This window comes from Maylandia zebra, linkage group LG10 (genome assembly GCF_041146795.1).
Source record: "Maylandia zebra isolate NMK-2024a linkage group LG10, Mzebra_GT3a, whole genome shotgun sequence".
Lineage (NCBI taxonomy): Eukaryota > Metazoa > Chordata > Actinopteri > Cichliformes > Cichlidae > Maylandia > Maylandia zebra.
In genome coordinates, this window is record NC_135176.1 from 885,628 (window position 1) to 913,554 (window position 27,927).

At 42.1% G+C, this 27,927-nt stretch overlaps 2 protein-coding genes and 1 long non-coding RNA gene across 17 annotated transcripts in view; 1 reads left to right on the forward strand and 2 right to left on the reverse strand.

Moving 5' to 3' along the window:
- dlg2 (discs, large homolog 2 (Drosophila)) overlaps positions 1-15,083 on the reverse strand; it is a 174,324-nt gene extending 159,241 nt beyond the window's left edge. For 5 of the 12 annotated variants that reach the window (XM_004561694.2, XM_076888855.1, XM_004561697.2 and 2 more), the window contains exons 1-3: positions 14,836-15,081; positions 13,828-14,613; positions 5,708-5,839 (exon numbers count right to left, since the gene is read on the reverse strand). In XM_004561694.2, the coding sequence (XP_004561751.1) occupies positions 5,708-5,839; positions 13,828-13,846 (151 nt within the window). In that variant the 5' untranslated portion in view covers positions 13,847-14,613; positions 14,836-15,081. Of the gene's footprint in view, positions 1-5,707; positions 5,840-13,827; positions 14,614-14,835 lie in introns of those variants that run through there. The other 7 variants (XM_004561695.2, XM_004561693.2, XM_004561691.2 and 4 more) reach the window with 6 other exon arrangements.
- Positions 15,084-16,564: 1,481 nt separating this feature from the next.
- The window catches only part of sytl2a (synaptotagmin-like 2a), a 44,404-nt gene continuing 33,041 nt past the window's right edge, over positions 16,565-27,927 (reverse strand). For 2 of the 3 annotated variants that reach the window (XM_076888868.1, XM_076888867.1), the window contains exons 15-16: positions 19,073-19,278; positions 16,566-17,160 (exon numbers count right to left, since the gene is read on the reverse strand). In XM_076888868.1, coding sequence (XP_076744983.1) covers positions 17,012-17,160; positions 19,073-19,278 — 355 coding nt within the window. In that variant the 3' untranslated portion in view covers positions 16,566-17,011. Of the gene's footprint in view, positions 17,161-19,072; positions 19,279-27,927 lie in introns of all 3 variants that reach the window. The other variant, XM_076888869.1, reaches the window with a different exon arrangement.
- LOC143420744 (uncharacterized) lies at positions 20,237-27,785 on the forward strand. 2 transcript variants are annotated; one of them, XR_013100449.1, is made up of 2 exons: positions 20,237-23,245; positions 25,242-27,785. It is a non-coding gene; the product is annotated as an uncharacterized LOC143420744 (long non-coding RNA). The 2 variants fall into 2 exon arrangements; XR_013100448.1 differs by having other exon boundaries at positions 20,237-23,194.

Consider the following 27,927-nt stretch of genomic DNA (forward strand, 5'->3'; position numbering starts at 1 on the left):
ACCTTGGGCTGGGAACACCGATCTGCAGATGGATTCTAAACTTCCTCACAAACAGGCCCCAGGTGGTGAGAGTTGGTAAGCCCACCTCCTCACCACTCATCCTAAACACAGGAACGCCACAGGGTTGTGTGCTTAGCCCCCTCCTATAGTCCCTGTTCACACACGACTGTGTTGCTAAACATAAGTCCAACATCATCATCAAGTTTGCGGATGACACAACCATCATAGGCCTCATAACAGGCAATGATGAGACGGCCTATAGAGAGGAGGTGATGGCGCTGTACGAGTGGTGCCTGGAAAATAACCTGACTCTCAACATCAGCAAAACTAGAGAGATGATAGTGGACTACCGGAAACGACCAGTCAGGGAGCACCAGCCCATCCACATCAACGGTGTCAAGGTCGAAAGGGTCAGCAGCTTCAAGTTCCTTGGAGTCAACATCACCGAGGACTTCTCCTGGACCCTTCACACAGACACTGCTATCACGAAAGCTCGCCAGCGGCTTTACTTCCTGAGGAGGCTGAGGAAGTTTGGTATGAACGCTAACATCACCTCAAATTTCTACAGGTGTGCAATTGAGAGCTTACTGACGAGTTGCATCACAGTTTGGTACGGAAGCTGCTCTGCCAGCAGCCGTAAATCACTACAGAGGGTGGTGAAGGCAGCAGAGCACATCACTGGCACGAGGCTTCCTGCCATTCAGGACATTTATCTCCAGCGATGCCTCCGTAAAGCACACAGCATCATCAAGGACCACAGCCACCGCGCACATCAGCTCTTCTCCTTGTTACCATCTGGCAGACGTTACAGGAGTCTGTCTGCTCGGACTACAAGACTTAAACACAGTTTCTACCATCAAGCCATACGACACCTCAACCACAACACTTAAACACACACACACTCCACAGGACGCGCTCAGAAGCTACCCTGCAGCTTCACAAGTACTCTGTTTAATCTGCACTGGTCACTCCACTTTATTGTTATTGATATTTATATTTTTAAAAAAGTGCAATACTGCAACAACTGCCACAAAACAAAATTTTTTATTTTTTATTATTTTATTTTATTTTATTTTTTTCTACTGTACCATTCTGCTGAGTGAATGTCGTCTGCTCGTCAAATACATTTCATTGCGATGTTGACCCTGTGCTAACTTGCATATGACAAATAAAACTGAAACTGAAACTGAGGAGGTTATTGGCCTTACACCATGACGACAGCTGCTCAACCTCGTCTCTGTAAGCAGACTCGTCACCCCTGGAGATGAGCCCCACCATGGTGGTGTGGTCTGCAAACTTCACAAAGATGTTGCTCTGGTGGAGAGGAGTGCAGTCGTGTGTGTAGAGAGTGTAGAGCAGTAGACTGAGCACAAAGCCCTGGGCTGAGCCCGTGCTGAGACTCAGGGCTGAGGATGTGCAGTGGCCAACTCTGACTCTCTGTCTTCGGCCCGAGAGGAAGCTGTTGATCCACATGCAGGTGCTGTATGGAAGCCCCAGGTCTTGTAGCTTGACCACCACTTTGTGTGGAAGGATGGTGTTAAAAGCTGAGCAGTAATCCACGAAAAGCATCCGCACATGGCTTCCATGCTCTTCCAGGTGTGTTACGGCAGCATGGAGTGCTGTGGCTACAGCGTCTTCCGTGGACCTGTGCGAGGGATTTGTTGAAGATCCCGGTGAGGGTCCCAGGATCTGAAAGTAAGCCTGCAGTGTGAGAGTGAAGTGCTCTAATAGGGTGATATGGTACTACAAGGTCATTAAGATAAGATGGGGCCTGATTATTTAAGACCTTGTATGTGAGGAGCAGGATTTTGAATTCTGGATTTAACAGGAAGCCAAAACAGGAGAAATCTGCTCTCTCTTTCTAGTCCCTGTCAGGACTCTTGCTGCAGCATTTTGGATCAGCTGAAGGCTTTTCAGCGAGTTTTTAGGACTTCCTGATAAGTCTACACAGAAGTTACTGTGATACCTTTTCCTGAAGCTTCCGGACGGCATTGTGAAAAACATCTGCTTAGAAAGAATCCATTGGCTCTGAACTAGGAGGCCTGAAGTATGAAGACTGCGTCCTATTGTGGCCAAATTCAGACATTCCAAGCAGAATGAGCTGAAAGGAACAGACTTCAGCAGGACCAGTTCCCCAAAGAGATCCTGGAGTGACACAAGGTCCTGTTCCCAGTCTGATGCAGCTGTATGCTGTCATCGCCACAGACCGGCGCTACGTGGACAGACAGCTCTACCATGACCCCAGCACCACTCCCTGGTTGTATTAACCACACTTCAGATAAGAATCCGCTAGATTTTTCTCTCCTCCTCTTCCATTAACACCTAAATAGCTGATTCATGTCAATACTTTAATCATCGTGATATCATCACAGATAAATCACCGTCAATCTCCACAGCATGGAGATTAAAACGTTTTCTCTTTCATCCCTCCCATTAGTGCCTTTGCATGTTTTTCTCCCGTCTCTCACTGCACCGATCAGCTGTTTCCTACTCAGTAACAAACAGCTCATAAACTTAAAAGAAAGTTGTGTGTGACTATTTTTTCACTTCGTCTTAATTTCCTTTTCCTCCCTTTTTTCCCTCTTGCTTCTGCTCCCTCAATCTTTTCACATGTGCGCGGCAATATCTCAGACATACACACTCAGCATCAGCACATCCACTACAGCCTCACAGCACACACAGATATGTAGGACACACACACACATACGTCCACTCAATGTGCACACACATAATCAAACAACACCTAGCACCCCTCTGGTCTACATATTGCACTCATAAAAACCTGTCACCACATTTTTTTAACACCCAGTGGACATGTTTTTTCTTATTCATTTGCGCATCACACGCGGTGTGCAACATTAGTTACACACACACACACACACACACACACACACACACACACACACACACACACACACACACACACACACACACACACACACACACACCTATGGGCACATTAAGGTTTATCCCATGGAACATACATGGAGCTGGCTACAGAGAGAAGAGGTTATGGAAATGTAACCAGCTTAAAAATGACAGACGTGGTTTTATTACAAGAGACTCACAGACCTGCCTCAGCTAAAGATGAACCTAACTAACTGCAGTTCACAGATACAGTTAAACAGTAAATGAGCAATTATGGACTCTCCTCACCCTAACTGTAGGGAATATACTTACTTCTCACATTTCAACTCAACAGCCGTCTGTGTGCATGGGTGTTGGACTTCCTCACTGGCAGAACTCAGGTGGTGAGGGTGGGTAGATGCGTCTCTAACATCACCATCAACACAGGAGCACCTCAGGGATGTGTCCTCTCGCCACTGCTCTACTCCCTCTACACTTCAGACTGTGTGGCCACCCATGGCTCCAACACCATTGTGAAGTTTGCTGACGACACAGTGGTGTTGGGTGCCATCTCCAACAACAGGCGGCCTACATGGACGAAGTGAAGAATCTGGCATCATGGTGCCAGCCTTTTTTTGTGCATTTTTTTCTTTTTTTTTTACAGCGCATTGTGTTCTGCCTCCTGATTGGCTAATCCTGTGCTGTGTCTGCTGTACAGGACAGGATGTGTTCAGCTTGTCAAATTTACATAAATCTTCGATCCCAGCAGTGTGACTCTGAAGTGCTGCACTGTATGTTTGTAAGTTTTCTCCCCAACAAACAACGATGTCGACGAAACGTTTTGCTCCATCAAAGGCTCCTGCAGTAGCACCCAAGGAAGATGCCAACCATCGCACAAACAGTTGGACTTCTGGTAGGAGTTACCATATTTTACGGATTATAAGGCACATTAGGCGAAACAAAACAGTCAGATAAGTCAAACTTTACTCATTCTTCTTGCTTCCTCTACTTCCGTACCATTGATGATTCATTAATGTTGAATTCTCTGCAGCTGCTCTGTTCCCGTGTTCTGGACCTGAAAACATGGTTTGATCTTTGGTTTCATTCTGTAATACTGGACCTATTTTTCTACGAAGGTTTGAACTTTGAGAGTTTAAACAAGAGAGAAAAGTGTGAAAATGTTCGTGCCTGTCTGAGAAAAGTGTATAAAGTGTGTAGTGAGAGGTTTTCCAGCCTTAAAACATCTATAACAATTGTAAAAACTAAAGTTGGCTCCTTCTCAAATTTCACCTGTCGCGGCTTATTTTTAGAACGTAACTCCCGCGACAAACGAGGGAGCGCTGTAATGTTCTTGGTGCTTGCTATTCATTAAGTATAGTAGACAGTAGATGGTAAAGATCATGGTTTTAACACAAGGTTCATTTAGCTTTCTAAAGCAGAAAAGAAAAGAAATAGCTTATTTGTCCCATATTCAGGGTATTATTTTGTTTCAGCATTTTAATATTAATTTGACCACAACAAACATATAAAAAAGACTAAAGGAATTTTGCGCTGCTGTGGTCATCAACCTCGCTGTCAAGCTCAGCAGACTGAGACAACTGGTGGCATCGTTCTTTGGGTTACGGGGAGGTGTGTTTGCTTTATGTGCAGTTGGCAAGCTCATCTGTACTTCTGTGTTTTTAAAGAATAAATACCTCATGGCACAACCACATCCAGCAGCATATCTACAAATCTGAGAGGAAACTCTCCTGCTAACAAACCTGCTAAAACATGCCATTAATACTAACCAAAAAATACAGTAACATTTGATCAGAGTCGTTCAGCTGCTCAGAGGAATGACTCCAGAGAGGCAGGGATGATGAAGGGGTTGAATCTAGACACGAGTCCACTCTGCACTGAGGGGGTTTAGCCAGAGTGACTATGCCACAGGCCAGATTATCATCTTACAAAGCACCTAATGCTTTGTAAGATGATTAAATCTATTTCAGGAGGGATTTATTCCATAGCAGAACTCTGTGATTGCAATGTCTTGATGGATGCTCTCCCATCCAGGTAAGGAAATCCCCGAAGGTTGATTCTGTTCATCTGGACGTTTCAGCTGACGGCAGGTTTCCCCAGTCTTACAGTACATTTGCATAATCATTACAACTAGCACCACTGGCGAACAATGGGCTGTGAGGTCAGTTTTTTGATCATTAATATGCAAATTATTATGACCATTGATGAGCAACCATTGATCAATGACCACTGATCTATGCTTGCAATGTCTACATCTTTCTCACCATTAAAGGAATTTATAAGATGTGTTTGGCTATATCTTTAGATGTTAGCAGTAACGAATGTGTAACAATTGCACACACACTAATAAAACCTTGTAATGATGCTGTCAGTTTGAAGCAGTCAGTTGTGGTTTTGGAAAATATTGGACGATCTTGCAGCACCGCTACTCTGTCCACCATTCATACACAAGTTTCTCCCTGACTGGATTTGCCAATCAAAGCTGTGATCATGACGTTGCACCGTATTTCAACAGCATCACAGCATCACAGCAAGTTAGTAATTAAAGTCAAACTTATGAGAAAGGTGACCCTTTGAAAACAAATCAGTGTGATAAGAACTATTAATAAAAATGTATCTGAGGAGAACTTTTTTGTTTTAGCTGGACCCCAGCAACAATCTGGAAACTGTGACGGTCATTCATATTGCAAACCAGCCCACGCTACTCTTCTTGCATTCACTCTTCACAAGGTCACCAACACAGTGATCTATGTATTTACAAAAACTTTTGTTTTGAAAATCACCACAGTATGAACTTAAAGCAAATGCTGTCTGCTTGATACACTGTGGCTGTGCGACTTACCAAGAAGAGCTTCAAACAGGTTGCTTTTGAAAATCCCCATCACTCTTTGAATGGCAGTTTTGAGCTGCTGCTCCTCCGGTTTCCTCAGGTTAGTGCAGTATTCCTCCAAAAGTGCAAGGGCTCGAGCTGTGTCTGCAGAGCACAGAGGAAAAAAGGCTCTGGGGTTTCCTTGGTTTATTTTTCTCATGGATAATTTATGTAAAATATATACATTGATCTGGTAATATTTAATATCCTGTGCTAAAAGGTTGATTCTCTTCATCGAGACAAAGTATTTTCAGTGGGAGAAACGTTTTGTCACTCATCCAAGTGACTTCTTCAGTCTCAGCTGACTGCAGGTTTCCCCACTACCTTTGCATACTGACTGAAACTAGCCGACTGAAGAGAGGATGCCACACCGAGGATGGGGACAAGTGGGTGAAAAATTTGTCATCTAAGCAGAGAAAAACATCCTTGCAAAAGCGTTGAACTTTGCTGTGACGCCTAGACAAATCGTGCCTCAGAAAAAAGCGATTTGAAACAACAACATTGTAGATGTTGAAAGTTTCGGCCTGTCTCAGCAATGCAAGGCCACCAGCATCCAACATCAGCATGGAGGAGAGGAAGGTACTCACATCACTTATTAATGACAGCAACATTATCATCCTTCAGGCAGACATGGGTAGGGTTGCTAAACCAGAAAGACTATCATGACCCGTCATTAGGCAGCTTGAATTTAGTTCGGAAGTGAGAGATGTCAGTATGGACGCAGATGATGGGCTCGTACTATGTTACATCTCTCTTCAATTGTGTTCCAGTCACTGAAGCAGTGGGAGTAGTTCATAAGAGATGACAGGATGACCCCAACCTCAGCAACAGGACCACTCTCAGCACCAACCACATGTGTTTGCTCCGTGTCTTCATTCCACACATTTCATATACAAGGGTCAGTACTATTACACATTAACTCAGTGGACCGACACATCAAATTCACCAGGGAGGATATGAAAAGTGGCAGGTTAGCCTTCTTAGACTGTGAGATTTCCATCAGTAATGGGGGACATATAAAAGCTGATGTGTACCGTAAACCTGACACAGCGGCCAGGGAGGCAGAAGAACATCAAGAAGGCCCTGAGTAAATGTGGTTATCCCAGCTGGACTTTTGTCAAAGCTGGGAAGGCTCCTAAAGAAAGCTCCAGCTGATCCAGGAGAGAAGGACAACCGCTGCCCACCTGTAGTGATCCCGTACGTGTCAGGAGTATCGGAGCAGCTGAGACGCATTTTTTCTAAACACCGGGTCTCTGTGGCTTTTAAATCCCAAAACACGCTGCACCAAAAACTGGTCCACCCCAAGGATCGGGTCCCCCGACACAAACAGAGTAACATAGTGTACGCTGTTAAGTGCAGGAGGAGTGCCAGGATTTATACATCGGGGAAACCAAACAACCTCTGGCTAAGAGGACGGCACAACACAGAAGAGCCACCTCATCAGGCCAGGACTCTGCAGTCTATTTACACCTACAGGCCAGTGGACACTCTTTCAAGGATGAGGATGTATCATCCTGGACAGGGAGGAACGCTGGTTTGAGGGCGGAGTCAAGAAGGCCATTTACGTGAAAAGGGAAAGACCATCTCTGAATGGAGGAGGGGCCTAAGGGTACATCTGTCACCATCTTACATGCTGTGATTGCAGCCATTCACCAACTCTCTGTGAATGGCACTCATGGCTATTGATCAGTGGTCATAATTTACATATTAATGATCAATCACAGTGATCGATCACATGCATTCAGTGGTGCTAGTTTCAGTCTTTGTGCAATGTCCTGTTTGTAAGGTTGGAAACCTGCAGTCAGCTGAGACTGAAGACGTCACCTGATGATGATGAAACGTTTCTCCCACTGAAAACGTCCAGATGAACAGAATCAACCTTTTGGGATTTACTTACCTGGATGATTGAGCATGCATGAAGACACTTAATATCTTGTGGCAAAGTTGTATAAGATAATAAAAGGGACTGACAGTGATGCATGGTGTTTATGGCATACAATAGATCTTTTTTTCCATTACATACTGGATCTGGCTGCATGGTGTGCTCCCTCCTAGTACAAGAGCAGAGAGAAGCGCAGCACTGATGTTTGAACAATCTGTGTTTCAGTTCAAAGGTGGTGTATGGGGTGGAGGCTTGTTCCACATCAGAAGGCAGATGCATAGATAGTTGTTTATGCATGGAGGAAAGCTTATGTGGACAATTCTGAAAACATGAAGCTCGAGCAGTTTAGAGCTCATGACCCTAAACAGAACCTGTGAGCAGAGGTCTGCTGGGTTCATTCAAATAGAATTCTCGTTGATTTTGTGACTCTCTGAACACAAATTGTACCATTTAACACAATTTGTCCACTTAGAAACACTGGCCTTCAATATCCAACACATTAAGTACAAATTAATCTCTCTCAAGTTACACCTTTTCAAACTCAATTAGAAGAACACTTCATTTGTGTGTCAGCGTATAAAAGAGATCTCAAATGTCTTAGTCAGATGTTAGGCAAGAAGATGGAGCACCGAGAAAACAGAAAAACTTTAAGCGACAGCCTAACACGCAGACAGTTTATACTATTTCTTCGGTTCCGCGTTGTATTGCAGTAAAAACTAAATACCTCTTTCGTTACCCTTTTGTATCTGTGCACTAACGTTCTTTGTAATCTAAAAACTCCCACTAGGGCTTATAAACTCTCCACCAGTTGGTCTTAGAACTGAAGAAGCTTCTCGGATGAGAGGTGAAACGTCTTCAAGGAAAACTTAAAGAAGTCCAGACGCTTTTCTTTCCAAGATCTTTAGACTACCATGACCTGGATGACTGAGAACCTACAAAGACAAAGACTCTACTATGTAGAGTTTCTCACTGTATTTAACATTAATGTAGGTGAAATTACTGAGTTTTATGAAATACTACTAAATGACATACGCTGCTCTTAAAAGTATTTATCCCTTTCCTGATTTCTTATTTTTTCCATATTTGTCACACCTACATGGTTTAGATCCTCAAAGTTTAATATTAGACAAAGATGACCCCAGAAAATGCAGAAATTCCACATTTGTTGGAAGACTGAGTTTAAATATAACCTATCAAAGTGAAGTAAGTTAAAAGATCTCAAGAACAGATGAGTAACAAAGTAATAGGAACCAATCAGTCTGGAAACAGTTACAAGGCCATTGCTAAGACGTTAGGACTCCAGTGATTTACTTTGACAGCCATTATCCACAAACGGGGAAATCTTGGAACAGTGGTGAACCTTCCCAGGAGTGGCTGACGTGTCAAAATTACTCCAAGAGGGCATTAGCGACTCATCCTCGCTTGCCTAAGCTCATTAATCAACAATAAGAAAGAGACTGGGCAAAAATGGCCTGCATGGCAGAGTTCGACAAAACCACTGCTCAACAAAACAAGTATGATGGCTTGTCTCATTTTTATTGATGATCCTCAACATTTCTGGGAAAGTATTCTGTGGACTCACAAAACAAAATTCAAAATAAAAAGATCACACAACAGTCAAACACGGTGGTGGTACTGTGGCAGCTTTGGACTGCTTTACCGCTTAGAGCTCGGACAACTTTCTATTACTGATGGATCCATGAATTTTGCTCTTTACTAGAAAATCCCGAAGGGGAATGTTGGCCATCGGTTTGTGGTCTGACACTCCAGAGCACTTGGGTTATGCAGCAGGTCAATGATCTAAAACAGACCAGTAAATCCAGCTCTGAATGCTATATTGATGCAAATAAAAGTTATGCATTCAACTCTTTCCTGTTTGTTTTAAGAGTTTTCTATTTGCATTTGTATTCATTTATTTTGCACTTATAAAATGTACATTATTCTCTTAAGAGAAGAGATTCATTGTACAAGATGCATCTGCTACTACTACTATTCAGTTTCTGGGCAGGTAATAAGAATACACAAAATCACATGATCAAGGAACAAATGATGTTAGCAGGACATCACCTCAAAGGTTCTGGTTGTATCTTCTGAGCAAAAAAGAATAAAGCAATATTAAATGTAAGTTGCACATCCAGGTTACAAATTAAGTTCTCAGAGCTTATTATTGATAATAATTATTATATTTAATAAGGTTTCTTCAATGATGAAATTACCTTGGTTTCTCAGTGATTTGATTGGTTTTCATTTTGTAACACTTGGTTGAGACCAGCAGGAGATGAGATAGTTAATCTGATCAAATTAATAGTAAATAAACTTCCACTGTTTCTCTCAAGTGAGTAATGAAAGTGTTGAAAGTGGGAACTGATAAGAATGTAGTGATTCCAATTCCATAATCAGTATCACTTATACATTCTATTCCTTATCAATTCTCTTATCCTAATTGGGTTATCACTGGCACCACCAGTGCTAAGCAGCATATCAAAGACATTCATGCAAATGAGCTGCAATACTGCGCCGTGAAATGTTTGTACGTGTTGGAGGTCAGTCGCCCCTTTGTTGTGATCAGTGTTGGGGTTCAGAAAAATGTATTACACATATTATACAGAATACTAATGTTCATGTTATGTTAAGTAACACTCATGTTACTTAATTTGTTACTAGTTGCATTATTTTCACGTTTCTCCATAAAAGGAACTGAAACACACAATAATCTCATAATTCCTATTTAAAAATAAAAACCTCAGCCTACAGTCCCAGACACCAACACACGTCTGTCATAATGAGGACGTAAATATGATGTTTCTCTTAGTATTTAGCAACAAGAACCAAAGATGAAAACCAGCAATCGCTACACTGATTTGACTTTAGAAACATGAACAGATGAAAATGGAGGTTTCAGCCTGACTGCTCATCACTGCTTTTGTTACCTGTTGAATTTCAGGATCTGGCTGCCGGGCCCTGGACTCACTGAGCTTTCACATGGCTGCTTATTACCATGCTGTCTGTGCAAAGAGCCAAAGTTGTGTTAGCAGTATAATGCAGTGTTTCCTGTCCTGGACGCAGTTAGCACTTTAACATTGCACTCTTGTCCTTTTGTGCAATAAAAATAAAAGTAATGTCCATATCCACACTGTAGATTGCTCCATTTTTTCCTCCTCCAGCAGAATCGATGGGCAAGCAGACTAACAATTCCAAGGAATTCAACTACTGGGAACCAGTTCTCTACAAGAACTGGTTCTTGAGTCCCATCCCTAGTTGAAAGGTAACTATATTGTGTATGCTACTAGTGTTTTTCACATGCTTCAATGTGGAATCTAAAATGATACCTACACATTGAACACAGCAACACTGTTTACCTCGTGATCATTTACAAGTGTAGGAGAAATCAGTATAAAGTATATTGTTACAGTCATTAATATACACATTTAATAACAGAGGGACACCAGGATCCATCGTTGTGCCACAGACACCTTGTGATAACTTATTTTCTAAATATGATTTTATCCCGTTTAAAACACTTGTAGAAAACAGAGTGTAAAAGCATTTCTGTATTTACCGTGTGAAACGCAGAAACACTGCACCTCGTTTATACAGGTTAGCCTTCATAGCCCCTGCAAACACGCCCAGCTCTAAACTGGGATAAAACACAGCATCATTTAACAGATGTGTTTTCAGCTGCTGCTAAATGACTTTTTTCCAATAATTTGGAGACAACAGGTCATCTTCAAACTGGTCTGTAATGGGCTACTTTGTCTTTATCACCACCTTTATATGGAGAGTAACAACTGCACTGTTGAGAGCAAAGGGAAATATGGATACATGATTTTAGAGGACAAGAATCAAGCCAACCAGTGTTATCAAGTTATTCGAAAAAAGTAATTAGTTACTAATTACTGATTACTTCTCCAAAAAAGTAATCCTGTTACTAGGCTGATTACTTATTTTCAAAAGTAATTAGTTACTTTTTAAAAACATGATATACAACCTGAGTAGGTAATGAAGCAACCGGCCTTTCAGCCCAATTCTATTTTTTCTGCATAATCCATCATATACAATGTAACCACATGGAAAAGCCTCTGTTTAAAACTTGTTTTATTCGTTTTAATGCAACTGTCTTTGACTTGAAGAAATTCTTTAACATTTAAACCTGTTTCCTGCATATTCCAGCAAATAAAATAATGTTTTGTGTTTACACTCTTTCAACTAGATGCAAGTAAAACTCAGCAAAAAATAAATAGAATCAAAGACTCAGCAGCTCTTAAATCTATTGCCACCTGTTTAGCAGGAGTGGGGTGGGTGGAGGTTTGCCCACAGCGGTCATGTCAGTGGGGGGATCCGGGGCTTTCTCTGTGAGCGTCACGTTCCCGTGGCAGCGTGCTCGCTGCTCGCTCAGATTTGAAGTTTAATCTTTCGCTGTAGAAAGACGTTTTCTTCCCACAGAGTGAACAGCGGACGCTGATGTTTTTGTCACTTTTACAGAATCAAACTCAAAGTAATGTGATTACTTCCACGCTTTAAACGCTGCACAGTCGTACCCTCTCCATCGCTCCATATTATCCATGTTGATCTGCACACGTCTGTTGCTGCCACGGACGTCGCACGCTCGTACGTCATTGTCATGAGACACTCACACAAACAAAATCACAGTTTAGTAACGCAGTTTACGGGAAAGTAACAGTAATCTAATTACTTTTTGCAATAGTAATCCCTTACAATACTCGCTACTCGAAAAAGAGTAATCAGATTACAGTAACACGTTACTTGTAACACATTACTGCCCATCTCTGCCCCCAACTGACTTTGAATTTCTTAGTGATGTAATCGTTTGACCAGTGGTTTAAAATTAAACTTTCTCATTTGTGCCTACAGACAGTAAATCTGTGTCAAACACCAGGACACAAAGATTCACCCAGATGTCCACACAACTCTACAACAGACTCAATTAAATAATTATTTACAACAATGTGCAAATAGAAGACTATCATTTACGTTTGCACCATTAAGTTTTACTCCATCTCTCTGTAATCTCTCTGTAACTTGCCAGAGACGATCGCCGTTCACTTGTTTAATGATTGAGGAAAAACTTGGCTCTAACCTGGATGTAACTTTGTTTCTAAAGCCTTTGGACATTACTGGTTAGTTGCCTGACCTGCAGGGTCTGTGGATAGCTCCCCAGTGGGAAGTAAAAGAGGCTTTATAAAGAGTTATCTCTGGATAGCTGCAGCATGCAGCACTCTGCAATCCTCCAACCACGGTCCCTCACTATTAACTTACAGTTGTGAGTTCATGGTGTTCATTCTCCCTTCTGGCTAAAGATGGGACCAGAACAGAGCCTTGTGCATGTGTGAAATATTTTAAGAAAACTGAGACTTATTAAAGAGGACCGCGTATATCCAGTTTTATAAAACTGATGAAAATAAGCATCTGTGTCATTTATATTTGTCACTAACAAGCAACATTACAATACAGCGAAGCTGGGAAACCTTGAGTTCTGTTACTGTCATGATGATGCTGATGTTACTGTGACACTGGGCACGTAACTAAACACTGTGGCAGCCCAACCTCCCCACACCCTCCTCACAATGGCAGTGACGTAATTCACCTGTACACCCTGGAAACTGCTCCGTAAATACAAAAACCCTCAAGTAGTGAAAAGTGATCCACAGAGGACACAGCCCACCACACACAGGACCCAAACAATCTACAGCCAAAGTCGCAGCCCACCACCTTCTTCTTTATATTGTTTATTGGCGTTTGGCAAACAGCAAAATGGCGCATTACTGCCACCAACTGGTGTGGAGTGTGGACTGAAATGTCAGAAGAAAAAAAATAGTTTGCCTTAAAAATATGGCCTGATAACTTTGACTTCTCGAGTTCTTCTGAACTAAGGTCCAGTTTCATATCACCAAACTTTCCAATCAATATATTTCTGACGATGTATTAAAACGTTCCATTGCTTCCTCTCTACTGCAGTAACACTGTGCTGTGCGGTATTTGTCTTATTAAAAGCAACGTGTCCAGTCTGAGTCGAGGGACTACCTCATACCAGGCAGGTGGTTTTGATCTCACGGTCAGTCCCTGCACACTACTGACAAATGTAGTGTAGATAAGATGCACTTCGATGTGGTATCAACAGAGTCTCATGAATTACACGTGTCACATAACTGCACTCTGAAAATGGATGGATAGACATGTAATAATAACTCACCTTTTTTCCTGATAGGCATGGCGACTTGGTGTAAACCTGACTCTCAGTAAGGCTCCACTTCTGTCTTCAGTGCATGATCACAGAGTTCTCTCAAAGTGGCACAAAAACAGAAACGTTTGGTAAACTTCAACAGAGACAACTCAAACCAGCTGTTTTTGATTTTTATTCCAGGGACAATGGGGAGCCTTTCAGGAGGTATCCAAGCAAAATAAGGAAAGGACTAACTCCACTGATGATCCAGCCATGTGACTGTAGGTGTCTCTGTCCCCTTTACAATTCATCAGAAATCCACAATAAACTCAGAAGGGGTCCCCCTGCAGCAACCTCTCATTCATATCTATTTAGTGCGTGCAGTCAATCAGTGGGCCTTGATGTGAGATGCAACAACAGTTGTGATTCTGCAGTTCAAAACATTATATGTACGAAGAGGCTTAGCACTTCTGTCTGGATGTACTTAATTAAGAGAAACATCCTTTGGCTGAAGAGTTAGCAGGCCACAGAAGTGCTTTGTCATGCTAGGTCGCTGGTGGTCCACACAACCTGGTACAGACAAAATAACACAGCAGGGCAAACAGGCAGACACCAAACCAAGATGCCCGGACAATCGGGCGGATGTGTACAAAAACGCTGGTTCGGTGTCTGCTGGTCCGGGGGAGCCTGGAGGTCTGGGGGCTGGCCTGGGTTAACATAGTCTGCTCACTCGGCCGCTGTGGTGTGACAGTCCTCCACAGATCCACGGACAGGAGAACTGCTCCACATCCTTCATCCTGAGGTTTCCTCTACAGCCTGCCAGCAAGAACAGGGTAAAGGGTGAAGAACACTTCAAATATGCAGCTGGAGAAGCGATGCAGCAGTTCTCCTGCGCTCCTCAGCTAATACCCAGTGGTCACCTCAGAGTTTTATGCCCGGAGGTTTCGACTTATGGTGGGATGCGTGTCTGTGTCCCCCGCTCCCTCCTCGCATTACTGCCATACACAAACGCAAACATGCGCGGTGCCCGTTACTTACCTAGCATTCACCTTATATCGCAGCCAGCGGCGATGCCAAATGAAATGCCGCTTCAACGGTGCGACGACACCTGCCTGCCGACGACGGCGCTAAACGGCTTCCAGGTGGATCCGCGTTCATTTCCTGCAAAACGGTGACCGAAGAAACACAGTGCTGTGTTCTCCCTGTGCTACAGCCCTTTATTTCATCCCACCTGACAGTATCTTACAGTTTTACGTGCCAGAAACAAGCCCACTATACTACGTAAACGAACTTCCGCTTGTACTTTTCAAAATAATGCCTTCTCTAAGCGTACATTTTAACTCGACATGTATACTTATTTCAAACACAGCAGTCGCTCTGGCGTAATGACTGTTAGTGATTCAGTCCTCTGTGCAGAAGCGGCCGCTGTGAGTGACATTAAAGTGTCTGAATTAGCAGTCAGTGTAGTAAAACATATTTGAAAGAACACGAACAAAACCACTGAATGTGTGTAATATATATATATATATATATATATATATATATAAAAACACCCAGCACGCCCCTGCGGGCGGTTTATCCTTCAAGCTCGGGTCCTCTACCAGAGGCCTGGGAGCTTGAGGGTCCTGCGCAGTATCTTAGCTGTTCCCAGGACTGCGCTCTTCTGGACAGAGATCTCCGATGTTGTTCCCGGGATCTGCTGGAGCCACTCGCCTAGCTTGGGAGTCACCGCACCTAGTGCTCCGATTACCCCGGGGACATGAATAGGATATATATATATATATATATATATATATATATATATATATATATATATATATATATATATATATATATATATATATATATATACATACATATATATATACATATATCTACATATATATACATACACACACTGTACATCGCTCAAGGATCATACTTCTATGTGTGTGTGTATTTTCAAACAAGAAGAAAAAAAGAGCAGTATTGTGCTTTTACTTTGAAGGAAACTCGACTGAGCTTGACGCAGCTGTGGAACTTTACCTTAGCAACGCAGAGGCTGGTCGCTGGTTAGCTGCCCCCGGTTTGATTGAACTGATGCGACAACCAATCATAGAACGGGATTTATTGTATCAGGCGGGACTGACCAGTGAGAATGCTTTAAACCAGTGCAGAGCAGAGCCCTTCAGTTGAAATTGCTGCATTAAATGTACTGTAGGAAATCTGAAACATCCAAAGTAGTGATTCTAAAATGGACCAGCTAAAAGAAGTACTTGAACAAGAACAAGGTGGTTGTAGTCTGTATTTAGTCTTAACATTGTATTACTGTACTTGGAGGAATGTTGCAAATAGTCTGGTTTGGGCAGATTTATTGTTCTAATTCAACAGTGAAATCTGATGGTCATGAAAGATGGTGTTACAACTAGAGAGAAACTGCAATGTGAACAGAATCTAAAAGAATAGACTTAAAACCAGGTGCCACTGTAATACTGCCCTGCATACTGCATCCAATGTGGAAGGTATTCATTTTTGTCTTCAAGAGCTAAATAATACTTTTTGACCTCTGACTATTCTTGTGTCTACAGAAGCCTCCCTTTAAACAACAGTGCCACTGTTTATCAGTACATTATACTCATAACTTGCACATCCTCCCAGAGATAACCACTAAAGAAAATGTTCAGGAAGGCTTGTACTACTGAGTGGGGACATACAAATATCCTGATGAAGTACATCTGTCGCAGCAATACACAGAACTAAATGTGGGGAAACTGAGGATTCAGTGAGATCATTGCCTCTGGGGTTAGTGTGTATGGTTTTGATAATAGTCATTATCTCCAGTTATGAGGTCAGAAATCTAAATTTCCAAGTGTTGTCTGTCATGAATAAAATCCTTATTTCACCACCAAACCAAAAGTGAAATGAACATTCTGTTTATTGCTTTCTGTATTGATCATACTATACAGTTCATTAATGCTTACATCATAGATTATCATTTCTGCTTTCTGCATTTCTTATTAAATAAGGAATTTAACTCATTCACTGCCAGCCATTGGCAGTGAATGAGTTAAACCCATTGACTCATTCACTGCCATTGACGGCTATAGACGTCAATGGCAGTGAATGAGTTAACATGTGACTTGGACAACAAAACCTAGTTGTGGATGTGGATCATCTAAAAGTATATACTGTGCTGTGTAATTTCTACACATTAATCAATACATTTGATACAGTGTCACTTTGAAATGCTCTTTGGCATCATCAGCATTCTCAGAGGTAAAACATCCTCCACCCATTCACCATCAGAGCGTAACATCCTCTGCCATAAATCAGCTTCATCTGTCGTTGAATCCATCCAAGACACTTCCACACCGTAACTCTCCCCTGCACAGACAAGCACAGACATTACACTGATTTCATTGAGTGACACGATGTACTGTATTGGCGTTTATATCCAGTAGAAGAGTAAAAGATGGAGCAACAGGCAAAAATGATAATAAAATTTTTTACAATAAAATCTATTAATAGTGACATAAATTTGAAGATGCTACAGGTGAAATGTATTATTTGTCTGTCGTTAGGGTAAAATGAACAGGAATTAACAGGGAACATTACAGTAAAGCTTTAAACAAACTAAAGTAAGGACTATGAAAAGTTAGACACAATATGTTCAAAGTTTGACCTTTAACTTTATGGCATTTGTGGACAAACGATGGCCAGTTAGGCTGTTTAATCCAGCCTATCAAACATTTACAAAACTACAAAATTTCCCTAAAAAGTTAAATATTTATTTAACTTTTGTTAAATATTTATTTAACTTTTTCCTGTGTTTTGCTGCATTTTCCTGCAATACCAGGTAGATGTCACTAGATGATGCACTCCAAACACTTCTAACCTTTACCAAGGTAAATTTATTCTCACTCAATCTACAGCAGGCAGTGCTGGACCAAGGCCAGGAAGATGGTGAAGGACCTCAGCCATCCCAACAACAGACTGTTCTCTCTGCTGAGGTCAGGAAAGCGATTCCGCTCCCTGAAGACCAACACAGAGAGACTGAGGAGGAGCTTCTTCCCGCAGGCGATACGGTCTCTCAATCACACCACCACACAGTCCTGACCCACACATATGGTTCTTACACACACTGGACTTTCTGGACTTTGGTTTTGCACAACACTGGTCACTATATTCTTCATTTCCGGTTAATACTTGTACAGCTGCTGTTATTGTGTATATATTTATTTATATTTATATTTCTTCATACATTCTTATATAGTTCTATATTGTGTATTGTGTATTTTGTTGTACAGTTATTTTATTTTCAACTTTAATTTATATATTTTATCTTATTCTTCCCAGTTAAATTTACCCTTCATTCTAATTTGTGTTGTACAGTTATTTCATTTTTAACCTTAATTTATATTTTATTCCTTCCTAGTTAAATTTACCCTTTTTAATTTTTCATATTTATTTCCTATCTTATTCATAGCCTTTTCCTTTTTTTGTTTTCTTTAGGTCACGAGCAGTTGTCCAAGCATTTCACTACATATCGTACTGTGTATGACTGTGTACGTGACAAATAAAATTTGAATTTGAATTTGAATTTTAATAAAGCACAAAGCCCAGAGCACAAAGTCCTGAGAATTGCCACAACTAAACTGACACCAAGCATCGATATTGTGACCAACAACACGGTTCCCAGTAATATTGAATAAAGTACGTACGTAGCTTACCTTAGGTGGGGATGGCGTAAATTAGGTTACTTTACCCCATCCCCTACACCTCGCCCAGCCTGTCTTTAAAGCCCTTGTGCCAAACAGTTTGCCCACCTCTGGCCTACTGTAGACCACAGTGTAACTTCCCTCTGACCCTTTGACAACAGGGCTTCCTTTGCTTTCTCCTCCTTATATTCTCCAAGGAGCTTGGAAAGAAAAGCGTCTGGACTTCTTTAAGTGGCTTGAAGACGTTTCACCTCTCATCCGAGAAGCTTCTTCAGTACTAAGGTCAAATGGTGGAGAGTCCCAGATTTAAGCTCTGTGGGAGTTTCCCACCGAGAGGGACAAAGGACCCCCTGATGATCCTCTACCTAATCACACGAGCCAAGGTGTGAAAATGGGTGTGGGTCACAATCAGCCAGGGTTTCGGGTGAGCTCATTGTGAAACCTGGCCCCGCACTATCATGTCAGGTATTGAGACTGTACTGGGTTGAGAAGTGAAGGCCAGGTTCAGTGCCAGGTGGAAAAGAGTTTGCATAGCTCACATTTGTACTTGATAGTCTGACAATGGAGTAAACTTTCACCTGTTCCCAGGCCAAGCCTCAGACCACCGATGTAGTGATTGTCGAGTCGACCATGATCCCACACTGTGATCTCAATGCAGACCTCCCTGAGATCCTCTGGTCGGAGGCCATCATACACCATGGTGTGGTTAAACATGGGATTGGCTGTCCTTGTCACTACGCGAGTTCTCTGTCTGCTTCTCCGGCTTGTATCAGGACGTAGAGTACTACAGCAGCAGGACAGGCAGGAGATAGAAGGAAACAATTCATTTGGAAGGAACGGACTGAAACACTTGTGCAAAGTAATCATAATGAAATCAATAAATAAGACATGGTAAATAATAAATAAGTCACAGTCCTGGGTCTGTGACCCAGTTTTTGAATGTATTATGGACTCATGATTCTTTCATTGGGATTTTAGAGATGATTGATCTTTAAGTCTGTTAGGTATTTTAGTACCATGGGAGCATTTACTGGATATTGTTTTATAGTGACATTATGCAGGAAAACTCTGTCATTCAATAAGGCCCCTTTGTTTTAGTTATTTTTCTCTTTGACCCAAGAATTGATGTGTGAGAATCACAGGCTGGTACAAGGTTGAAATACCACAGAGATCACTCCCTCAGCTACATTAGTTTCTTAATCTTTTAGACGCCTGTTGAAGGCCAAATGGTTTGTTTCAGATTTCACTAATGTAAGAACTCTTCGTTTTGTGCCTTGAAAATATGTCGCTGAGATAATCACAATTGTAGCTGAACTAATAAACTACACAAAGGATGCTTCTTCACCCAAGGGCAGGAAGACGCTGCCTTATCTTGGTCTGTACTGGTTTGAACTGATAATCTGCTGTCTCATGAATTTTACCCTCTATATAAACTGTTGTACTTGTGAATAAAGTTGAGTCACTTTGGGAAGACAATCTAAAGCAGTCTCTGTTTTCTTGTTCTCCCAAGCTGCTCCCGAGCTGCTCGTACTAACACGCTGAATGGCATGCTTGAATATTACTTGAGAATATATTTGACTGTGTTACAGACTAAGGGACATTCTCTGCTGATAGGTGAAGGTACATTCTCTGCTGATAGACGTCCACGCCTCGGAGGAAGCCGATCCACGGAGTAGGCCCTGGAAACAGTTTCCTTCAATTTTGGTGTCAGAAGTGGGATCCTGACGAAGGTAGGCACTTGTCTTTTTATTTTATAAGACTGTGTTATGCCTTTCTCAGTGATCCACATAGAAACGGGATACGCTGACGAGGCCTTCTTCAGTGGCCCACATAGTAACAAGTGGGATACACTGAGGAGCCTTCTTTAGTGGCCCACATAGAAACACAGGAAGTTGCCTGTTGTTTTGTAAATAAAAGCAGAAAGGACACAGGAAGTTGCCTGCTGTCATAAACTAAGAAGTTGCTCACCAGCAGAAAGGACACAGGAAGTTGCCTGGGGTCATAAAACGAGAAGTTGCTCGTTAAAAAGTGAGAAGTTGCTCACTAAAAACATAAAATTGCTAGCAAAAAATCAAGTAACCTCAGGTGTGCCACAGCAAAAATAGAAACTAACTTAAATCCTTCAAAGCGTCTAAACCCCTCTGGAAATCACTGACCATGGGTCAGAATAATTCAAAGACCTTAGACGGGTCCGATAAAAACTCAAAATTAACTGTAAAACCGAAAAAAATAAAATATAAAATCACAAATAGCGGCTCAGTACGACTCCCACTTCCGGTTACGTTTAACCCACGCTCGCGAATCAATGAAGACTTCCATGATTACGTATCCAGAACATGCGGAAGTGCTTACGTGACTGATTTCGTCTCGAACTTAAGAACTATAACTTTAATGCATCCTAATGTATTTCCGGAGCCCTATCCCGAACGATTATCGCCAGAAAACAGGTCAGTAGAAATGTTAAATACTATTTGTGATAAGAAAAGTAGGCTGATTAAAAAGTCCTGTAAAAAATATATGATAGAATGTCGTGATGTGACCAATCGCATGCTACCACTATGGAAAAAAGGACCCGAGCCAGACGTAAATGCTTTAAATCAAGCCAGTGTAGGCTCTAGTAAATCCACTGCAGAAAAAACTAGCCTTATATGCCCATCCGTTCAACCTACGGCTCCGCCGCCTTATGATGAAAAAACAGAATTAATAGCTGCTGCGGCGGCTGCACGTCATCAGCGCGTATATCCTGATTTAACAGCAGAATCCCAAAAGAGTGAGGAAGGCACTGAAATGACACCTAAATCAGAAGAAGATGACTGGTTTAACCTAGATCAAAGACAGGAACGAGAATACACTGAACGAGAAAGAGAGTTACAGGAACATAAAAAGCAAACAAAACAGTTAATGACAGAGTGTGAGGAAATCATGAAAGATCCTTTAACTGAACGTACGGAAGCTGAACTGCAGGAAGCCGTTTCCGTCATAGATAATCATGTTCAGCGCCACACTAGAGTAGCGACTGGTTTAACTGTGCCAAAAGCAATAACTAACACCAGAAATTTAATAAGGAACTACTTAAAGCAGAAAAAAGAGGAAAAAAACTCAAGAGGGCCCCCACAAAAACACCCGTTATAAAGAAAAGCAGGGATCACAATTTAATGACGTCAGCACCTCCCTCCCGTTCATGATAATAGGGGACATGTGTTGCATTCAACCCCCTAAAATTTCAGAGTTAGCAGCAACCATTAAAGAACTTCCCGATCCTCTACAAAATCCTACAGCCTTTGTTTCTGCATTACAGAGAAGTACCAGATACCACCACTTGGGTGGGCCTGACTATAGATATATATTATGTCAACGAATCCCAGGTGTGACTGAATCTCAGCTTATTGAAGAAGTAGAGGAACTAGACCCTAAAAATGACCAAGCAGCCAACACCACCTCGTTTTTGTGGATAAATGATGACAAAATCACAGCCTTTTTTCAAAATCTAAAGAAATTTCTGCTCACAATGTCTAGAGATAAAATTGATTTAAATGCAGTAACCATGTGTAAGCAAAAGCCAGATGAATCCATTCTAGTGTTTATGAAACGTTTCACACACTGCTGGACTAATGAGGCATGCATGCCTGAAGGAGGAAATGATCAGATTTTCATAACAACATTCTTAAACAATATTCATCCAGAATGTTCACAACTATTGAAGCTGACTGCCACTGATAATCTCTATGACATGAAAATAAAGAACTTTATCACACTTGTCAAAACAAAAGCTGGTGCAGATCTTTTCCCCAACAGCACGAAGGCTAAAAGTGTTAAGATGATGTTGAATTTTGATTTTGAAGGCTCAGAGGAAAGTGAAAAAATGATGTATGCAGGGGCCCCGCCCCCTCAACAAGCGCAGCAGGGAGATTTCAGAAGGAGAGATAGGAGTGGAGACGTATGTTTTTATTGTGGACAAATAGGACACTGGAGGACGGAATGCAAATCAGCAGGTAGATCTCAACCACAAAACACAGGACCAGCTCCTGCCACTAGGCGTAAGCAGAGCTCTTACAGACAAGGTAACTGGCAACGCAGACAGGAATCACATCAAAATAATGGCCCCTTTGCACTTAGGCAGCAACCTTATAAACCACATTTTAATCCCCACCCATATGATAACGAAAGACTGGACCAACAATAGGGAGGCCCAGGTGATGATGAGGGACAGTGTGAAGCACTACACACGATGCTGCATTTGCAATTGTCCCGTAACACAGAAAGCTTGCCCATGTTAGATATAGAGATAGGTGAAAAGACTTATTCCTTTTTAGTTGACAGTGGAGCCACTAAAAGTTCACTGTCTGGAAAATTCTATAGTGGGCCTGTTTCCTCTGTGTGCATCAACACCATGGGAATAAACGGAACTCTAGTGCAATGCCCCAAAACTCATTCTCTAAAAACACGCTGGGGCCCAAAACCAGATGAAATTACATATCATCCATTCATAATTATTCCAAACTCGCCTGTGAATCTATTAGGCAGAGATTTAATGGCAAAAATGAACTTGTGTATTTCATTTAACACAAAGGGTGAAATGTTTGCAGATACTGATAACAGCTATGTTTTCTCTGCCCTATGCACCGACACCATGGAGAAGGAACAGCCTCTGTGTCAGCTGGACGCCTCAGCGGAGAATGAACTCAATATCCATCTGACTGGTACCCCACGTCACACACTGTGCCAAACACGTGTACAGACACCACTACCAGGTAACCCCATGCCTGGAAGCCACATATTTGTTTCTCTCACACTGTTCAACAACATGATAACTGCTCACACCAGTGAAGGCCAAACAGTGGTTTTGTCACATAACTCAGACATAGGCTATGACATCACTGCACCATGTCAACACATAGATCTAACCTACCCCATACACTGTACTATCTCTGCTGTCACATTGCCAGCTGAATATCAAAACATGACATTATGGTCAAGAGGTGAGAATGATGTAGGATTTATTGACTGTACACCTTATCATGCTCAGCTGAAAAACAACAAGCCGGTATATGTCAAGCAATATCCCATTTCCGCTGAAAAAGCCGCAGCCTTAGACATCATCATAGGAGATTTATTGACAGCTGGAGTAATAAAGCCCACAGTATCTCCATATAACACTCCTGTCAATCCTGTGCCAAAGCCTAACAAACCTGGCGTATGGCGTTTCACACAAGACTTAAGGCAAGTTAATGCAGTCATCATGCCTCTGCCACCTCTGGTTCCAGATGTTCCCAGCATACTGACATCTATTCCAGCAACAGCTACACATTTTACTGTGGTGGATTTGTGCTCCGCCTTTTTCTCAGTACCTGTGCATGAAGACACACAGCCGATATTTGCTTTTACACATAGAGATAAGCAGTACACATGGACTCGCTTACCCCAAGGCATGGTAGACAGCCCTGCGGCTTTCTCAATGGTAGTACGTGCTACCCTGGACGGCTTCACTCCTCCAGAGGGCTGTACTCTGATCCAGTATGTAGATGATCTCCTCCTCTGTGCTGAAAGTGAAAAACTATGTCAAACTGCCACACACATGCTACTCCAGCACCTCCAACAGACTGGCCACAAAGCATCAGCAAAGAAAATGCAGTACTGTCAGACTTCTGTTCAATATTTGGGATTTACACTGTCTCACGGACAACGTTCTATGACTACAGACAGGGTCAAAGCTGTGACCTCTGTCCCTAAGCCCACTACACAGAAAGAAATGCTGTCTTTCCTAGGCATGGTGAACTATTGCAGACAGTGGATACCAGACTGTTCTTTTCATGACCACATTCTGCGTGAATGCTGCAAAAAAGACAAGCCTCCTCGAATACTGTGGTCCACAGAAATGACTGCCTCTTTCAATGCATTACAGGGAGCGCTGACCTCCGCCCCTTGTTTGGGTCTGCCTGACTACCACTTACCGTTCCACCTGTACGTCACAGAGAACGGCACAACCTGTGCAGGTGTATTGGCCCAAGAGCATGGCTGTGGCTACCGTCCAGTAGCCTTCTACTCAAAGGTGCTGCCAGCAGTAGTTCAGGGGATGCCGGCCTGCCTGAGAGCAGTAGCAGCTTGCTCTATCATGATAAGGGACTGCGAGAAGCTCACACTCTCACATGACACTATTCTACACACCAATCACCAGGTCACGACCATTCTAGCAAACATAACTACACAACACATGACCGCACAACGTCGCTCAGGTTATGAAGCTACACTGACTTCAACAGCAAATCTCACTATAAAAGCAAACAGCACACCCAATTCGCCAGCACACTTACTCATTCGTATGCTGTGTTCCTCTGACCGACAGGATGGGTCAGACGACCCTGACGTTCATGATTGTATGACACGTATACAGGAATCCACAGCACCACGCCCAGACTTAGAGCAGACACCAATCCCAGACTCAGTCATTGTTTATGTGGACGGGTCCTGTTCAAAACCAAATGACAACTTATTTCTTTGTGGCTATTCGGTGGTGACATTGCCTGACATCATACTAGAGGCTCACTCATTACCATTTCACTCAGCACAAAAAGCAGAGCTCATGGCTTTAATACGCGCCTGTGAGTTACATGTGGATAAGCGGGTAACAGTTTACACTGATAGCCGTTATGCATTCGGTGTGGTGCATGACTTTGGCACATTGTGGAGACAAAGAGGATTTAGATCTGCTGATGGAAAATCGATCGCTAATTCTGACCTTGTTCAAAGACTTTTGCAGGCTATACAGCTGCCATCGGCAATTGCAGTTGTTAAAACGAAGGGGCACAGCACGGCTGACACAGACGAAGCAGTGGGAAATGCTCTTGCAGACGTAACCGCGAAAGCAGCTGCTGCCTCACAGCAACCACCCAGAAGGGAAGTATTATCTTTGCCTTTACAGCTGCCACTTGTCACGCTCCCAGACTATTTAGAAACAAATGTTGACCTAAAATTCATACAAGAGCAAGCCTCTGCCTTAGATTACACTTACTGGGAAAGTAATGATTGTACCTTAGATAACAGAGACGGCTTATACAAAAACCTTGAGGGTTTGATTGCCCTCCCATCTTCACTACTGCCAATCCTTGTCCGCCATTTTCACGGTGTGAGTCATGTCGGACAAAGAGGGGTAATAGGAGCAATAAAATCAAGATTTGTAATCAAGAAAACATCACACGCAGTAAAACGCATATTAGCAACCTGTCTAACATGTGCACGAACTAATGTAGGAAAACCAAAAGCAAAACATCAGCATTTACCACAACCAGATTTCCCATTTCATACATTACAAATTGATTTTACACACATGCCAGCACAAGGAAGCATCAAGTACTTACTGGTAATAGTGGACCAATTTAGTAAATGGGTAGAAGCTTATCCAACATCAAAAGAAACTGCAGAAGTAGTCTGTCAAAAGTTGTGCAATGAAATAATACCCAGATTTGGAATACCTCACCAAATTAACAGTGATAGAGGACCTTCATTTACATCAGAAGTAATTCAAAAGTGTGCTAAAACTCTAGCAATAGACTGGAAATACCATGTGCCATACCATCCTCAGAGTTCAGGAGTTGTAGAAAGAATGAATAGGACCATAAAAAATCGCCTGACTAAAGCAATGATAGAAACAGGAATGACCTGGATCAAACTACTTCCTCAAATCCTCTGCGAGATTAGAATGACTCCATCCGCAGCAACCAAATTATCTCCATTTGAAATAATCATGGGAAGACCGTTTCCAACACCATGGTCAGCCTCCAGAGGGGCACCGCTATTGGAAGGGGACATAGACACTGCATTGTCTGACTATGTTCATAACCTGGTAGAAACACTGAATAATAACTATCAGAAAGTTTGTCTCTCTCAGCCTCTCCCTTCCATAGATCCAACCCATCCGTGGAAACCAGGAGATGCGGTATTGGTACAGTCGCTAAAACCAAGGGCACTCGGGGAGGCCGCGTGTTCCAGCCCCCAGACTGTACTTGCAGTGACGAGAACCAGCATCCTAACAGACGGACAACCTCAGTGGATTCATGCCAGCAGGGTTAAGACCAGCCCCACCAAACCACCTAAGGCGTCGGATCAAGTAGATGACGTCTCCGGCGAGCCAGCGCCCGGATTCAATACACCTATAGATGACGACTCAGGCGAGCCAGCGCCCGGATCCAATCCACCTACACACACACAATCACTGATTAACACACAACACCTGAAAGAGCCAAGACTCAGAAAGCCCTTTGATCCCCCACCTGAACAACAACAAGGTACTCGAACATCCAGCAGGAACAGAAAGCCTAGAATACCACACAATGTCTAACCTGATAAAGATAGACTCGTTTCATCCTGATAATGGAGAAAATGAAATGCCCATTGTCATCACACGACGCTTATACGGTGTCTCTCGAACCTGGGACCAGGCCAGGAGACGACTAAAGAACTGTCTTTTTTATATATTTAGGTTATTAATCATATCTACTGCATTAATCTTAGGATTTTTATTTACTATTTCGTATTGTAAAGTGCAACCCTGTTCACATTTCTGCAAGCCACATTTTCAATGATAACCCGTATAGCTACTAGTACAGCTACTTCAATGTATTTGCAATTAGCACAAATTGATCCTGAGGATGTGCCAGATGTTACCAATGATGTTCCTGATGTGTGTATTGAACATTAGGTTGTGAACTATTACATTTTATGATTTGCTTTTTATATTATGTTATTACATTTGTGATTTTTCCTTTCTATTTGAGTTATTATTTTTTTTAAAAATAATAATAAAAAAAGAGTGGAACTGTTAGGTATTTTAGTACCATGGGAGCATTTACTGGATATTGTTTTATAGTGACATTATGCAGGAAAACTCTGTCATTCAATAAGGCCCCTTTGTTTTAGTTATTTTTCTCTTTGACCCAAGAATTGATGTGTGAGAATCACAGGCTGGTACAAGGTTGAAATACCACAGAGATCACTCCCTCAGCTACATTAGTTTCTTAATCTTTTAGACGCCTGTTGAAGGCCAAATGGTTTGTTTCAGATTTCACTAATGTAAGAACTCATCGTTTTGTGCCTTGAAAATATGTCGCTGAGATAATCACAATTGTAGCTGAACTAATAAACTACACAAAGGATGCTTCTTCACCCAAGGGCAGGAAGACGCTCCCTTATCTTGGTCTGTACTGGTTTAAACTGATAATCTGCTGTCTCATGAATTTTACCCTCTATATAAACTGTTGTACTTGTGAATAAAGTTGAGTCACTTTGGGAAGACAATCTAAAGCAGTCTCTGTTTTCTTGTTCTCCCAAGCTGCTCCCGAGCTGCTCGTACTAACACGCTGAATGGCATGCTTGAATATTACTTGAGAATATATTTGACTGTGTTACAGACTAAGGGACATTCTCTGCTGATAGGTGA